The 17,019-nt window shown below is 44.6% G+C and overlaps 1 protein-coding gene across 1 annotated transcript; it reads right to left on the minus strand.

Annotated features, from left to right (window-relative positions):
- Positions 1-296: 296 nt before the first annotated feature.
- LOC127300895 (ABC transporter G family member 44) lies at positions 297-7,303 on the minus strand. Its single transcript, XM_051331090.2, has 20 exons — positions 6,662-7,303; positions 6,459-6,579; positions 6,270-6,358; positions 5,856-5,940; positions 5,598-5,757; positions 5,421-5,497; positions 5,127-5,180; positions 4,964-5,054; positions 4,576-4,877; positions 4,189-4,470; positions 3,761-4,077; positions 3,513-3,673; positions 3,320-3,423; positions 3,087-3,243; positions 2,896-3,000; positions 2,343-2,809; positions 1,973-2,263; positions 1,672-1,889; positions 926-1,580; positions 297-833 (listed from the first exon to the last, which is right to left on the minus strand). Exons 1-20 carry the CDS (start codon positions 6,991-6,993, stop codon positions 573-575), a joined length of 4,329 nt encoding a protein of 1,442 aa, XP_051187050.1. The 5' UTR covers positions 6,994-7,303; the 3' UTR covers positions 297-572.
- Positions 7,304-17,019: the final 9,716 nt, after the last annotated feature.

A 17,019-nucleotide genomic window follows, 5' to 3' on the forward strand; every position in this document is an offset into this window, starting at 1 on the left:
AACTCCCTCGTCCTGCGCTCCCCTGCGTGCCCACGTGGAGGTGCCTTTAATACCGGTTCGTATGGAACCAGTACCAAAGGGGGGGCCTTTTGTACCGAATCTTTTGTACCGGTTGCTTAAGTTGGTTCAAAAGCCCCTCTGGAACCGGTATTGATGACGATTTTTCACTAGTGGTGCTACTCATGAGTTATAATGTGGGTTGCAATCGAGATTCGATAACTTCAACCGACTGAGAATTACTTGACTCTCGGTGAGAATAGGTCACACCCTTTACTAGTATTTGTTAAGGTTTGACCTTGCAACAACAGGGTACGGGTTTATCCAATTCACCCAAAATATTTCTCTTGATTACATATTTATAGCTTGTATTTTTTTTGCTACTGTGTCACTTGCTATGCGCGTACTTTACATATACAAAATATAAGCATTTGCACGCCAAATCTATGAACTAGGGGAAAAAAACTAATGGAACCAAGAAAAAGCGACGTGCGCTGAGTACAAACGCACATCATTCGTTTCCGACACGATCCGTGCACCAACGGCCTCAAAGCCGCCACTCGGTGCATGCTGAATCACCTTTGCTGGAAGTTGAGCACCTTGATGGCGAGTCCGAAGCAGACAGCGAAGAGCACGGCGAACCCGGCGACCGCGACGGCGACGATGCCTAGGAAGTCGTGATGGAATCCGAAGAAGTCCTCGAGGAAGACGTTGATGGGCACGTTGGTGTCCTGGAGTGGCTCCGTGAGGTCGCCGAACTGCGATGCCACCAGCCCGTACAGCGTCCACGACACGGGGCACGCCCACGAGTACCACCTCCACCACACCGGCATCGTCTGAAACACCAACAAATCCCATGAGTTTTATGCCAATTGAGGATGTAAGAGAAGGGGATGCATGATGCGTGAATGAATAAATGCGTACGTACCGGGCGTGCGATGACGAATCCGGAGAAGAGGTTCCAGACGCCGTAGAAGAAGGATGAGACGATGGAGGCGATGTTGTAGCTGGGGGTGAGGCCGACGGCGAGCATACCGTAGTAGGTGAAGTAGAGCAGCGTGAAGTACATGAAGTAGATGTACCAGCAGAATTTCTTGACGTCCCACTGGAAGCCGATCATGGCGTAGACGATGACCCCGTACACCAGCGACTGCACCAGCACGTAGGGGAGCTCCACCACCACCTGCCCGAAGGCGTAGGGCAGCGCCGAGTACATCCCGGCGGCTCTCTCCCGGTAGAACACCGTCCGCTCCACCGCCACCACGGGCTGCACCGACGACGAGTAGGAGATCCCCATGAAGAGCACGGCGGCGTACATGGACCCCATCGCGTTGAACAGGTCCTGCTGCCTCGACTTCCTCCCCCCGAGGCGCCAGAAGATGGTGCCGAACATGAGGGCCACCACGAGGGAGAAGAAGAAGCGGACCACCGTGTACTGAGGGTTCCTCCAGTAGGACAGGTTCTGCTTCCACAGGCACGCCATGCACTGGGTGATGGAGCTCTGCGAGTACTGCGTCGGGAAGTAGAGATCCTTGGACCCAGCAGGGGCCTTGCTGAGCTCCCTGATCGCGCTCTGGTTCCTCCTGCAATACCATGGATCATCCGAAATCAGTCATTTCTCTTTCAGCAGTGACAAGTTCAGAACAAAATGTGGTGTTGTTGGTGGTGACTTACTGGTAGAGATCCGAGTTCTTGTACACCTCCGCGAAACTGACACCCAGAATATCTTCTTGTGCCTGTGAGGTCACTTCCAGCATCCATGTTGCCGGATTGTACCCCGGTTTGATCTTGCTGACCTGTTCGATTCCCTCAAAGTACTCAATGAGGTCATGAGATTGGTGTCCTAGAGGACCCACGTATATCTCCTCCCCTCCTCTCTTCATCAGGAACAGCTGCATCAATCAAATCAAGACAAAATCTTAGGATGGCGTTGAAAAAAATCTTGATATGAAACTGCAGAAACAACAATCTATACCTCATCGAAGGCCTCAAAGATATCGATGCTAGGCTGGTGGATGGTGCAAACAACGGTCCTGCCTGTGTCCACAGTGTTCCTCACCGTCCTCATCACAATCGCCGCGGCCCTGGCATCGAGGCCAGAGGTAGGCTCATCCATGAATATGATCGACGGATTAGCAACCAGCTCAACCGCGATCGTCAACCTCTTCCTTTGCTCTGTTGACAAGCCACTGACTCCAGGTAGTCCAATGAGTGCATCTCTCAGTGAATTCAATTCTACCAGCTCCATCACTTGCTCTATGAACATCTGTTAGAAATGAACACCATTGTTCAGAAAACACTAGTATACCCTGAGCTAATGATGCAATTTGTACACCGACCCTTACCTTTCTTGTTTCTGACTCTACATCAGAGGGCAGCCGGAGCCATGCAGAGTACACCAGGGACTCGTACACGGTCACATTTGGTGAGTGGATGTCATTCTGCTCACAGTAACCGGAAATGCGAGCGAAGGTTTCCTGCTTCTTCGGGTAGCCGGAGATTGAGATGTCACCTTCAATGTAGCCTCCAGTCTTCCTTCCAGCCAGCACATCCATCAGCGTGGTCTTGCCAGCGCCGCTGACTCCCATCAGTGCTGTGAGGACTCCCGGCTTGAAACTGCCACTGACTCCCTTTAGCAGAAGCAGCCTATCTTGGTCAACACCTTGTGCTTTCATTTCCGCAGGCATGTCAACAGAGTATCTCATGTTGTTGAAGGCAACAGCAAGCGGTGCAAAGGGCAGGACCATGCCCCTCCTGCCGTCGCCTGAGGCAGCCCCTGATGCAGAGTTTCTCCTTGAGTTGTTCATGTTCCCTACACACAGTATGGCTATTTAGATTGCATTCACCAAATGACATGTGGCGATGTTTCATGTCCAAAGATACTGCAAGTGGCCTTACCTGCAGATGTAGAGCTTCTTGACTCATCAGGAATTTCGCCGGTGATACTGGCATGCTTTTCCTTCAGCGCATCCTCTGAAAGTATTTGCTGAGATTTCCCCATGGCTGCATGTATTAGGAAAAACAATGGGTCAGATCAAGTGCCTTAACAAAATGTGCATTGCAATTTCATCCCAGAACTTCAGAATTACGTTGAAGGTAGCTTAGAGCAACGGTGAAGAGGATGTTGAACACGATGACATATCCAAGGAGGGCGCCACTACCAATCCAGTACCATTTTGCCTCAGTGAAAAAACCCCTGGACTTGAGCACATCTACTCCTAAAATTTCGTTGGATCCCTGGACAACCTGCAGCATGGTTATGACAATCAGAACTATAGTACTTACGTCAGGGAACAATATTGTTGTCAGGGTAATTGCATACCTTTTGCCATTTGTCTCCAAGGAACTCGTTTACTGTAATGGCGCTCATGGCGTACTGAAGAGGCGACGCCCAGTAGCCCCAGATCCACCATTTCTTCACATCAGCTGTCATGAACAAACCAAACCGGAGTTACAAATGTTCACTTCGAAATTTGAGGTTTAACCCAGTGAATAAATTGTTCTAGGAGCATTACGGTGTGACAGGATGAATCCACTCATCACGAGCAGCACTAGGAGTGCAAAGGACGCCAACGTATTTGCAACAACCATGGTCCTGCCCAATGCTGCGATGAACCTGAACAGTGCTGCAGCCATCTGGTTAACAAGCAACAGCAGCAAGTATTGCTTGAATAGCCTAGAAGAAAAAATAACGTTAGTACTTTAGCATAGTATATTTGTACTAGTACTTACAGTTTAAAAGATTATATTTGGTTAGCCGTACCTTCCAACATCTGGATCGAACCCAATGACATAGTAACCCAAGAATACTGTGATCGCAACCTCGACACAAGATATCGGTATCTTGAGGATCCAAGTTGGTATGGCATAAGCCCATGCAGGGAAGAAGAGGTAATCTCTTTGCTTGAAGAAGACTGGCAATTTTATGGTGGCTAGAGCGAGCTCAGAGAAGCCGTTGAACATGTGGGCAACTATAAAAAAGAACAGGGCACCTAAGTAGACAGTGCCATCGTTAACCGTACGATGGTGCATGTTTGTGCGCAGGAACAGTGTCATCACGATTATTGTCATTACCAGAAGCTGCAGATGGATATGGAGTAACGCCATCAGTTCACCAATCTCATAGGAGTGCATGTTAAACCATGAATATATGCCTGAAATTGGTTTCCTACAAGGTAAAAATAGGTTTACCTGAACAGCCCGGAAACGGTAGACAAACATATTCCGTTTCATGAGCAACCACTCCCTCTCGATGCATGCACGCAGCAGCTCTTTCTTGCTGGCACCGTAAGTTGAGGTTGTCAGCGAAGCAGGGTGGCACTGGCTCCTATCAAAAGGGTGTGAGAGCTCCGCAGAGAGACTTTGGCCGACATGAAATGCCTGGAAGGCATGAGCAAACTCCTTGACTGGGACATAATGGTATCTCTGATTACGCCTTGCCCAGTATTGTGCCTGATCTTTTCTTGATGTCACCTATAAGTTTATAAACCGTTAATGTTAGCAAGGCATAGAATTATTGTCCATTAATAGCATTACAACTTTTTTTTCCGATAAAGAATAGCATTACAACTGACTTACTTCTTGCAAAAAGTCAGCGACACCTTTCCGATCAGGACATTTGAAGCCCATGGATTCGAAGAATTCAAGCACATTTTCACGTGGCCCTTGATACACAATGTAGCCGTCGGACAGGAGGATTATGTCATCAAACAAATTATATGTCTCTGGTGCAGGTTGCAACAGGGAAATGACAGTTGTGCCGCTGAGGATGTTAGTGATCAGTCCAAGTGATTTCACTATCTGGTATGTAGTAGAGCTATCCAGGCCCGTGGAGATTTCATCCATGAACAGTGCTCTTTCTGCTCCAACCATCATCTCACCTTCAAGTTCAAGTAAAAGAGTCAGCAAACGTTCAGATCACAGATCCTGTTATGACAAGGAACTGTCAAGGATTTTTGCAATATACCAGTTGTGACACGTTTAAGTTGCCCCCCTGAGATTCCTCTCAGCATATCGTCTCCGACCATGGTGTCGGCGCAAATGTCAAGCCCTAAAATCTGCAAGGTTCAACTGAACAGTTAGCTCTTAGTACATTGAAGAAGAAAATATATTGTTGTTTGATGCAGTACCTTGAGGATGTAATCAGTGATGATATTTGTATCCTGACCACCCACTGCTATCGCCTGCATATTAAATGTGGTAAGCAGAAAGTATTCACAATGAAATGGGTGTACTATCAATATATCTATCCATGTATTATCAGTCCCAAGGGGGAAGAAATTATAGCATAGTCAGTTCAATGCATGAAGGCTAGGTTGTGAGAATGCATAAAGCTATCTACAAATGTTTACCTAATACTTAGTTATGAAAATTATAGCATTTTGAGTTCAGCATCGTGAAGCGTTACAGAACTATAAACTAACCTTCATGTAGACATCAAGATCAGGGTCTGGTTTGATATTTGCAGCCTTCTCCCTTCTAGATAGCTCAGTTAGCATATCTGGGACAAGTTCACGAGGAATTAGCAAACAATTACATGGTGAGGGAAGGAATTATAGAGAAGTAACAGTCTCTCATAATGTGATCAAATTTGAGCTCACCGTATCTGCTTCCAACCCCTTGGCATCTGGCTGAGAAGGACAAGGTTTCCCGTACCGTCATCTCAGCGATGTGGAGGTCATGTTGTGATATGTAGGCCGCTGACCTTTGAGCCACAAACTCATTCATTCCATGCCCATTGTATGTCACTTTTCCTGTAACCTGGTTGGTTCGCATCACAGCAAAAGTAAGCTTGCCTGGAACTTTGTAACATGAATGCTCAAATCAGTCATGTTGATGTAATAAGTACAATTCCTAACCTTTAGATCAGAACCTAGTTTCCCTGCCAAAGCAAGAAGCAGTGTAGTCTTCCCTGATCCTGGTGGCCCTAATAGTAACGTCATCCTGGATTTTTTCATGAAAATACAAGACATCAGTCCACCAAATTCAACTGATATGCGTTGATGAAGGACGACAAAAAAATGCTGAAAATTGGCACCAGTAATAATGCAACACTAAATAAAATACATCATCTCACAACAACGAAAAGTCTAGAAACACATAACACGGTAGTAGTGAATCCAGTGATCATGCAGTATGCTTGAAAGATGCGATCATGTGCTAACATAATTCCATAACATCTAACTTAAACTTAAATATCGGAGCCCAAACCGAGCGTAGTGTGCAATTGTGTAATGAGAAGAAAAGTAAATGGTCCTGTCCAAAAGCCTTACCTCTTTGGCTTGATAATTCCATTAATATCATGGAGGATGTTCATCGGCACCTTGTTGTTGGGAATTATATGAAGTAGATTGGCTATGGACTGAAGGAGAAAGAAAGTGCGAAGAAAAAGGTCAGATTTGAAGAACAGCCTGCTCAGAATTCAGTCACAGAAAATTTCCAGGACTGCCGTGAGTAGGTACCTCTAGAGAGTTGAGAGTGGTGTTGATGAACGTGGGCAGGCCTCTGTTCCCGACATGTGCGAGCGCATCGATGTTGAGGTGGTCGTACCGCACTTCGATGGTCGGAAAGTCGAGCCCAACTCTGAAACAAGAGAAATTTCAGCACCGGCGGAGTACGTACGTACTCTAGTAAAGAAAGGCAGAGGAGCAAAGCAAGTCTGTACCTGTCTAGCCTCTGCCTGAGCCTGAGCAAGAATCGCTCGTGGTCCTCCTCCGCGACGCGCACGAGTCGCTCGAGCAGGCGCGTCCTCTCCTGGAAGCCGAGGCCGGCGATGTCGACGAGCTCGCAGCCGCCGTCCCCGACGATGCCCTTGCGGACGCGGCTGTGCGTGGGCAGCCTCTCGAGCGCCGCCCACGTGAGCGCCTCCTCGTCGTCCTCCGAGTCTCCTCCCCTCGCCGACGAAGCCGCCCGCGAGAAGACGTCGCTTCCGCGCTCCCGGTAGGAGCGGCCCATCCGCAGGCTCGCCACCCCGAACGCCGCCGGGCCCGTGTCCATGGCCGGCTGGCTCACAGAACGCACGTATCAGTATCAGTCGGCCGATAGATCAAGTCCAGGACAAATGCGGCCGCTCCCGCTCAGTTGCTCGCTCGCTCGCCGGATGGATGGATGGAGCTTCAGTTGAAGAAGGCGTTGTGTGTGCGAGCTTCTTGGTTTGGTCAAAGGGGTTGCTGGGCGGGTACATATAGGTGTAGCAGCGAATGGGTTGGTGGACATGGCAGGGGTTTCAACGGCCGGCCGGGTCAGGGGGAGGCGGAGGAGGAAGAAGAAAGGTGTGTGTGCCGGAAGTTTCCCAACTGAGCACGCGCGCGCCCGTGACCCCGTGTAGGCCTCCGCACGCGACTAAATCCGAAATCGGAATGGAACTAGACATTTAGCAACCTTTTGGGAAGACGAGGACAATCGAGTCAACTGATAGCGATTTTCACTGCCAGCTTCTCTTTCTGAAAAGCAGTAGGATGGGATTGCCATTTCTAGATTAATGAATATACAATGCATTGTATGGATGCTTTTTAAAATGAATGGGAATGTTTTTGATCCAGCTCTAGAAACTTAATTTAATTATTCATTATGGATGGTTGTTGATAAAGGTTTTAGCCCTCAATCATAGACATTTAGGTCAGATACAATGGCAATAAATGTTAAGGTGGAGGAAAAAGAAAGTTGATTTTTTTTGTCTTCTCTTAATATAAAAGATGATCTCTACCACATATTTAGCGATTTCCTACTTTTTGGATAAAGGCCGCTTTATTGCTTAAAAATCTTAAACATTACACCTAGCCTATGCATAATTAAGATGTACATAGCCGTTCAAGTATCAAGTACAAACCAATAACAAATGAAAAAGTAAGAAAGAAAGCCAACTAATCTAGAACTGCGTTGGCTGCAATCCGACGACTATGTAGCCACCCATGTTGAGAAATAAACTCCTTGGATGTATTTTTCAACCGTGTAGATACCTCCGTAAAAACGTCGCGGTCCACCAAGCGTTGAAGTGATGATCATAAATGGAGAAAAGCCGTACATCATCCTATAAGCCTAAAGATAACCCGTCATATACCATGTTTTATTATTATAGCTAAATTATATGGCAAGATTAAGATAAGACGATCTTAACCATTGTGCATGCCCTAGGTGTCGCGGCGTGCCACTGATATGTGTGTTGCACTCAACACTTGCATGAGCATACTCAACTTAGCCTAATTTCACTTTTCCCCCTATCATCTCCCGCCCTCATGTTTGTATTCTCATTGTTTCCCTCACATCCTCTCTCATTCCATCGTGTGGCCACAACAAGAACCGTTGATGCCAGCGGTGACATGAAGTCGAGGCATAGCCATGCCCTAATTGGGCCACCATAGTGCCTACTATCCACTTTTGGTGCCTTCTAAGAGCTCCTTAGCATTGTCCATTGTCTAGTCGAATCATTCCTATTCTTCCTATTTTTGTATTCTTCATTTCTTCCTCCTTGATGGGTCGCATCGCTCGCCCGTCCGCCCCAACACACTCGACATCATCATGTCGTACATGCACTAAGCCCATATGTCACACATTGGCGTTGTAGTTTCACCGTACATCCTTTTCAAAGAATAAATAGAAAGGAGAACTAACCAAGTCTATTCATTTAAATCAAGGCTACCTTTAGCATCTTGATTATTAAACATTACAAACAAAAAAATCTCATTGGACATACGTTATCAAGGTCTCACCAATTTCTTTTATGGAGAACTAACAATTTATCGTATTGTGATAAACATATATGTTGCCCAATTCCAGTTAGCCCCACTAAGAGATGAAGAAGAAAGAAGGGAAACATTTTATTACCATACAATGACCAATGATAGGGTACAAACTCAAACATCCCAACTGGGAGCATCTCGGTCTAATATCAACATTGAGGAGAACGTCGAAGGTTCACTGTGTGAAGGTGAAGCAAATCCTCTTGTTACATGTGTGTGGAAAGAGTAAGAAGAGGAGATCTTGGCTTTGTTCAGTACATCTTGTGTGGAAAGGGCACCTTTTCTTTGATAAAGAGCATCTTATTACTTAATAGTTTAAGTACTACACTGTGGTCTTCGTATAACTAAGATGCACACAGTTGTACGGAACCAAAACTAGAAAATAAAAGTATGGCACGATTAAAAAGATCATCTCGACATTGTAAGGCGCTTACGGTGTTGAAGGACCAATCCGGAGATCACATCACCAACCATGTTTGACAACAACACCAAACATGAGTTGTTGTGGTGGCCCTATGTCAGATTGTATGATGGGATCATTGAAAAGAGGGAGTGGGGAAGGGGAAGGATGCATATTGTATGACATTTTAAATTGCTATTGATCTGTGGTTTATAGTAGCCGAAACACCACAATCCCAAAAAATCTTCAAGAATTCGATCTAGTTGGTTTGGATACCCGACAATCGTCACAGCGTGCCGCCGCCTTAGGCCTGTCACCACAACACCACACATATTTTCGGCAAAGAGTGTATATTAATATCACGAAGATACCAATTACACACTGATACGGGGTGACCTTTGGACACCTCCTCCTCAAGACCGACAAGCCCTCCTCGTGGTCCAATGACACGAGCTCGAGCCCAAGCCATACACCAAGAGGTGAATTCGCTCCTTTCTACGTATACATTTGATACCTCATTGGATGGCATGCTACTTCATGTAAATACCCTATGCTCAATCAGGTACATCGACCAAGACACAAGCCATGGAGACCAAGCCAATGAAGAGGGAGCTGAAAATGAAGAAGATGGAGACCCAGCACTCCAGCCGGAACTTCCACCCCCCAGGACCGGAACTTCCAGCCAGATGCCTCCCAGATGCCAGCCAGCGCCCAGGAAGAAGCATCCAGCCGGAACTTCCGGCCACCGGAACTTCCGCCCATGTTCCGCTCTAGTTCCGAAATTGCGCCAAAACAACACTGGATAGTGCTGCAAGGAAAACGACCGTTTTCAGAACTAGACCGGAAGTTGGCCGGAAGTAAATTGGCCCCTGCTGGAACTTTCACCCCCCAGGACCGGAACTTCCGGCCAGATGCCCTGTGAAGAGAATCCAGCCGGAACTTCCGCCCGTGACGATCGGAACTTCCGCCTACTCGACTGCCAGCTCAAACAACACTTTCTGTAACTTACCTCTTTGCCCCACCAACTATAAATAGCCTTGTTGGCTTAGATCTGAGATTAGACTTGATGTGAAATTGAACCTGAGCTTTGCTCTTGCCCCATGAGGGAAACCCTACCATAGATCTTAGATCTTGTATCACTCGATCTCCTTATTGAACCTTGGTGATCTCTTTGGTGACTTCTACCGATTGTTCATCTTTTCTTGCACTTCTACCTTATTTGGTCTTTTGCTTACACTTCTATCAACCTTCCGGTCTTTTCACCCTTCTAGATCTCTCGGGTTCGATTCGTCGATCTCTTTGCGGGACTTCTACCGGAAGGTCTTTTCCTGCAACCTCTATCGAGTTGGTGGTTTAGGCCAACGAGGACAAACCGATTTGTGTGTGTGTGTTCGTATCTGATACGTCTCCAACGTATTGATAATTTCTTATGTTCCATGCTTGTTTTATGATGATACACACATGTTTTATACATACTTTATGTCATATTTATGCATTTTCCGGCACTAACCTATTAACGAGATGCCGAAGAGCCAGTTGCTGTTTTCTGCTGTTTCTGGTTTCAGAAATCCTAGTAAGGAAATATTCTCGGAATTGGACGAAATCAACGCTAAGGATCTTATTTTTCCACGAAGCTTCCAGAAGTCCGGAGGAGATAAGAAGTGGGGCGACGAGGCGCCCACACAACAGGGCGGCGCGGCCCAGGTGCTGGCCGCGCGGCCCTGGCGTGTGGGGCCCTCGTGGCGCCCCCTGACCTACCCTTCCGCCTACATAAGACTTCGTCGATAATAACTCCAGTACCGAGAGCCACGATACGGAAAACCTTCCAGAGACGCCGCCGCCGCCAATCCCATCTCGGGGGATTCAGGAGATCGCCTCCGGCACCCTGCCGGAGAGGGGAATCATCTCCCGGAGGACTCTTCACCGCCATGGTCGCCTCCGGAGTGATGTGTGAGTAGTTCACCCCTGGACTATGGGTCCATAGCAGTAGCTAGATGGTCGTCTTCTCCTAATTGTGCTATCATTGTTGGATCTTGTGAGCTGCCTAACATGATCAAGATCATCTATTTGTAATGCTACATGTTGCGTTTGTTGGGATCCGATGAATATGGAATACTATGCTATGTTGATTATCAATCTATCTATGTGTTGTTTATGATCTTGCATGCTCTCCGTTATTAGTAGAGGCTCTGGCCAAGTTGATACTTGTAACTCCAAGAGGGAGTATTTATGCTCGATAGTGGGTTCATGTCTCCATTAAATCTGGGGGAGTGACAGCAACCCCTAAGGTTGTGGATGTGCTGTTGCCACTAGGGATAAAACATCAATGCTATGTCTAAGGATGTATTTGTTGATTACATTACGCACCATACTTAATGCAATTTTCTGTTGTTTGCAACTTAATACTGGAGGGGGTTCGGATGATAACCTAAAGGTGGACTTTTTAGGCATAGATGCATGCTGGATAGCGGTCTATGTACTTTGTCGTAATGCCCAATTAAATCTCACACTACTCATCATAACATGTATGTGCATGGTCATGCCCTCTTTATTTGTCAATTTCCCAACTGTAATTTGTTCACCCAACATGCTATTTATCTTATGGGAGAGATACCACTAGTGAACTGTGGACCCCGGTCCATTCTTTTACATCGAATACAATCAACTGCAATACTCGTTCTACTGTTTTCTGCAAACATCATCATCCACACTATACATCTAATCCTTTGTTACAGCAAGCCGGTAAGATTGACAACCTCACTGTCACGTTGGGGCAAAGTAATTTGGTTGTGTTGTGCAGGTTCCACGTTGGCGCCGGAATCCCTGGTGTTGCGCCGCACTAGACTCCGCCGCCATCAACCTTCAACGTGCTTCTTGGCTCCTACTGGTTCGATAAACCTTGGTTTCTTACTGAGGGAAAACTTGCTGCTATACGCATCACACCTTCCTCTTGGGGTTCCCAACGGACGCGTGCTGTACGCGTATCAAGCTCTTTTTCTGGCACCGTTGCCGGGGAGATTAAGACACGCTGCAAGGGGAGTCTCCACTTCCAATCTCTTTACTTTGTTTTTGTCTTGCTTTACTTTTATTTACTTCTTTGTTTGCTGCACTAAAACAAAATACAAAAAAATTAGTTGCTAGCTTTACTTTATTTATTGTCTTGATCTCCATATTAAAAACACAAAAAAATTAGTTACTTGCATTTACTTTATCTAGTTTGCTTTATTTACTATTGCTAAAATGGGTACTCCTGAAAATACTAAGTTGTGTGACTTCACAAACACAAATAATAATGATTTCTTATGCACACCTATTGCTCCACCTGCTACTACAGCAGAATTCTTTGTAATTAAACCTGCTTTACTGAATCTTGTTATGAGAGAGCAATTTTCTGGTGTTAGTTCTGATGATGCTGCTGCCCATCTTAATAATTTTGTTGAACTATGTGAAATGCAAAAGTATAAGGATGTAGATGGTGACATTATAAAATTAAAATTGTTTCCTTTCTCACTAAGAGGAAGAGCTAAAGATTGGTTGCTATCTCTGCCTAAGAATAGTATTGATTCATGGACTAAATGTAAGGATGCTTTTATTGGTAGATATTATCCTCCTGCTAAAATTATATCTTTGAGAAGTAGTATAATGAATTTTAAGCAATTGGATACTGAGCATGTTGCCCAAGCTTGGGAAAGAATGAAAATCTTTGGTTAAAAATTGCCCAACCCATGGACTGACTACTTGGATGATCATCCAAACCTTTTATGCATGACTGAATTTTTCTTCACGAAACCTATTGGATTCAGCTGCTGGAGGTACCTTTATGTCCATCACTCTAGGCGCCGCAACAAAGCTTCTTGATAATATGATGATTAATTACTCTGAATGGCACACGGAAAGAGCTCCACAAGGTAAGAAGGTAAATTCTGTCGAAGAAACCTCTTCCTTGAGTGATAAGATTGATGCTATTATGTCTATGCTTGTGAATGGTAGATCAAATGTTGATCCTAATAATGTTCCGTTAGCTTCATTGGTTGCTCAAGAAGAACATGTTGATGTGAACTTCATTAAAAATAATAATTTCAACAACAATGCTTATCGGAACAATTCTAGTAATAACTATAGGCCATATCCTTATAATAATGGTAACGGTTATGGTAATTCTTATGGGAATTCTTACAACAATACTAGGAATACACCCCCTGGACTTGAAGCCATGCTTAAAGAATTTATTAGTACACAAACTGCTTTTAACAAATCTGTTGAAGAAAAGCTTGGGAAAATTGATATACTTGCTTCTAAAGTCGATAGTCTTGTTGCTGATGTTGATCTTTTGAAATCGAAAGTTATTCCTAATGAAGATAAAGATACTAAGTCATTTGCTACAGCAAACGCCATCCAAGTTAGAATTAATGAGAATATAAGATTGATGGTCGAATTGCGTGCTAGGTGGGAGAAAGAAGAAAATGCTAAAGATAACAATATAGCTAAAGTTTGGACTATTACCACCACTAGCAATGCTAATGCTTCACATGTTGCTACACCTCCAACTATCAATGGTAAAATAATTGGTGTTGGCAATGTTTCCACTTCTAATGCAAAGCCTACAAAACTGCCGGAACCTGTTAAAACTGCTGAAATTGCCTGTGATAAAACTGCTGAAATTTTTTCTAATGTTGGGGATAATGATCCCATTGCTTTAGATCATAATGGTTTAGATTTTGATGATTGTCACATCTCTGAAGTTATAAAGTTCTTACAAAAACTTGCTAAAAGTCCTAATGCTAGTGCTATAAATTTGGCCTTTACAAAATATATTACAAATGCTCTTGATACGTCTCCGACGTATCGATAATTTCTTATGTTCCATGCCACATTATTGATGATATCTACATGTTTTATGCATACTTTATGTCATATTTATGCATTTTCCAGTACTAACCTATTAACGAGATGCCGAAGAGCCAGTTGCTGTTTTCTGCTGTTTTTGGTTTCAGAAATCCTAGTAAGGAAATATTCTCGGAATTGGACGAAATCAACGCCCAGGGGCCTATTTTTCCACGAAGCTTCCAGAAGACCGAAGGAGAGACGAAGTGGGGCCACGGGGCGCCGCCACACTAGGGCGGCGTGGCCCAGGGGGGCCCGCGCGGCCCTAGCGTGTGGGGCCCCCGTGACGCCTCCTGACCTGCCCTTACGCCTACATATAGTCTTCGTCGCGAAACCCCCAGTACCGAGAGCCACGATACGGAAAACCTTCCAGAGAGGCCGCCGCCTCCAATCCCATCTCGGGGGATTCAGGAGATCGCCTCCAGCATCCTGCCGGAGAGGGGAATCATCTCCTGGAGGACTCTTCACCGCCATGGTCGCCTCCGGAGTGATGAGTGAGTAGTTCACCCCTGGACTATGGGTCCATAGCAGTAGCTAGATGGTCGTCTTCTCCTAATTGTGCTTCATTGTCGGGTCTTGTGAGCTACCTAACATGATCAAGATCATCTATCTGTAATACTATATGTTGTGTTTGTTGGGATCCGATGGATAGAGAATACTATGTTATGTTGATTATCAATTTATACCTATGTGTTGTTTATGATCTTGCATGCTCTCCGTTATTAGTAGAGGCTCTGGCCAAGTTTTTACTCTTAACTCCAAGAGGGAATATTTATGCTCGATAGTGGGTTCATGCCTCCATTAAATCTGAGACAGTGACAGAAAGTTCTAAGGTTGTGGATGTGCTGTTGCCACTAGGGATAAAACATCGATGCTATGTCCGAGGATGTAGTTATTGATTACATTACGCACCATACTTAATGCAATTGTCTGTTGTTTGCAACTTAATACTGGAAGGGGTTCGGATGATAACCTGAAGGTGGACTTTTTAGGCATAGATGCATGCTGGATAGCGGTCTATGTACTTTGTCGTAATGCCCAATTAAATCTCACTATACTCATCATATCATGTATGTGCATTGTCATGCCCTCTCTATTTGTTAATTGCCCAACTGTAATTTGATCACCCAACATGCTATTTATCTTATGGGAGAGACACCTGTAGTGAACTGTGGACCCCGGTCCATTCTTTTAATCGAATACAATCTACTGCAATACTTGTTCTACTGTTTTCTGCAAACAATCATCATCCACACTATACATCTAATCCTTTGTTACAGCAAACCGGTGAGATTGACAACCTCGCTGTTTCGTTGGGGCAAAGTACTTTGGTTGTGTTGTGCAGGTTCCACGTTGGCGCCGGAATCCCTGGTGTTGCGCCGCACTACATCTCGCCGCCATCAACCTTCAACGTGCTTCTTGGCTCCTACTGGTTCGATAAACCTTGGTTTCGTACTGAGGGAAAACTTGCCGCTGTACGCATCACACCTTCCTCTTGGGGTTCCCAACGAACGTGTGCTGTACGCGTATCAAGCAGATTTTCTGGCGCCGTTGCCGGGGACGTGAAGGAAAATTACACCACAGAGATTTCTAACTCCCGCGCCAACTGCACGCCAGCAAGATTTTCTGGCGCCGTTGCCGAGGAGATCAAGACACGCTGCAAGGGGAGTCTCCACAATCCAATCTCTTTACTTTGTTTTTGTCTTGCTTTATTTTATTTACTACTTTGTTTGCTCCACTATATCAAAACACAAAAAAATTAGTTGCTAGCTTTACTTTATTTACTGTCTTGTTTGCATACTCTATATTAAAAACACACAAAAATTAGTTACTTGCATTTGCTTTACTTATTTCATCATGTTTCCTTTTAATTTTACTGTAAAAGATATACCGGTGGGACAAGGGTCTATAATTGGAAGAGATAATATAGAAGAATTTTTCACCCATGTTAGTATGCATGAAGATCTTAAAGATATACCCCTTGCAAAAGTTGTCCATACTTATGAAGATGCCTCTGTTTGTTTGGTACGCATGATGGAAGCTAGATTTATTACTCTCAACCCCATGATACAACACATGTTCCTTACACTTTCTGATATGGAAAGGGGAGAGAAGAGAGATTTTGTTCTAAAAGTCCTAGTGCGAGAATTTGAGGATATAGCCAAAGAAGCTAGAAAAGTTTTTATTAAGCATGAGAGGCTTGGTATGATCACCGATTTTAAAAGAACACTTGAAAAGATGGATATGGATAGAATTAAGTACACTAATAATGTTAATGAAGGTGGGGATATTAAAGCACCAATACCTTGCAAGCTCCTAGCTATGCATGAAGCTCTAGATGATAATTATGCTTGGCTTGTCCCTCAAAATTTGTTTGATGAGAGTAGCAAGCCCAAGACTAATGAAAAGGGAGCCTCTGAAACTTATGTATCCAAAATACAATGCATGGTTGAGAAAACACCAAACCCCGCTGTAGATGCATCACCTCTTGATAATACTTGATACACACTTTCTACGCCTAGCTGAAAGGCGTTAAAGAAAAGCGCTTATGGGAGACAACCCATGTTTTTACTACAGCACTTTTATCTTATATTTGAGTCTTGGAAGTTGTTACTACTGTAGCAACATCTCCTTATCTTAGTTTTGTGCATTGTTGTGCCAAGTAAAGTCGTTGATAGTAAGGTTCATACTAGATTTGGATTACTGCGCAGAAACAGATTTCTTTGCTGTCACGAATCTGTGCTTAATTCTCTGTAGGTAACTCAGAAAATTATGCCAATTTACGTGAGTGATCCTCAGATATGTATGCAACTTTCATTAAATTTGAGCATTTTCATTTGAGCAAGTCTGGTGCCTCAATAAAATTCTTCTTTACGAACTGTTCTGTTTTGATAGATTCTGCCTTTTATTTCGCATTGCCTGTTTTGCTATGCTTGATGGATTTTTTGATTCCATTGACTTTCAGTAGCTTTGTGCAATGTACAGAAGTGTTAAGAATGA

Source organism: Lolium perenne, chromosome 7, assembly GCF_019359855.2.
Source record: "Lolium perenne isolate Kyuss_39 chromosome 7, Kyuss_2.0, whole genome shotgun sequence".
NCBI classification, from domain to species: Eukaryota; Viridiplantae; Streptophyta; class Magnoliopsida; order Poales; family Poaceae; genus Lolium; species Lolium perenne.

What these genes read in the sequence shown, in the direction of transcription:
- LOC127300895 (XM_051331090.2), bottom strand. Translation starts at nt 6,993, where the DNA reads ATGGACACGGGCCCGGCGGCGTTCGGGGTGGCGAGCCTGCGGATGGGC. An exon ending in CTCAGGCAGAGGCTAGACAG is followed by an intron (nt 6,580 to 6,661) that starts GTACAGACTTGC and finishes CTCTTGTTTCAG; the next exon opens with AGTTGGGCTCGACTTTCCGA. An exon ending in AAGAACTCGGATCTCTACCA is followed by an intron (nt 1,581 to 1,671) that starts GTAAGTCACCAC and finishes ATGGTATTGCAG; the next exon opens with GAGGAACCAGAGCGCGATCA.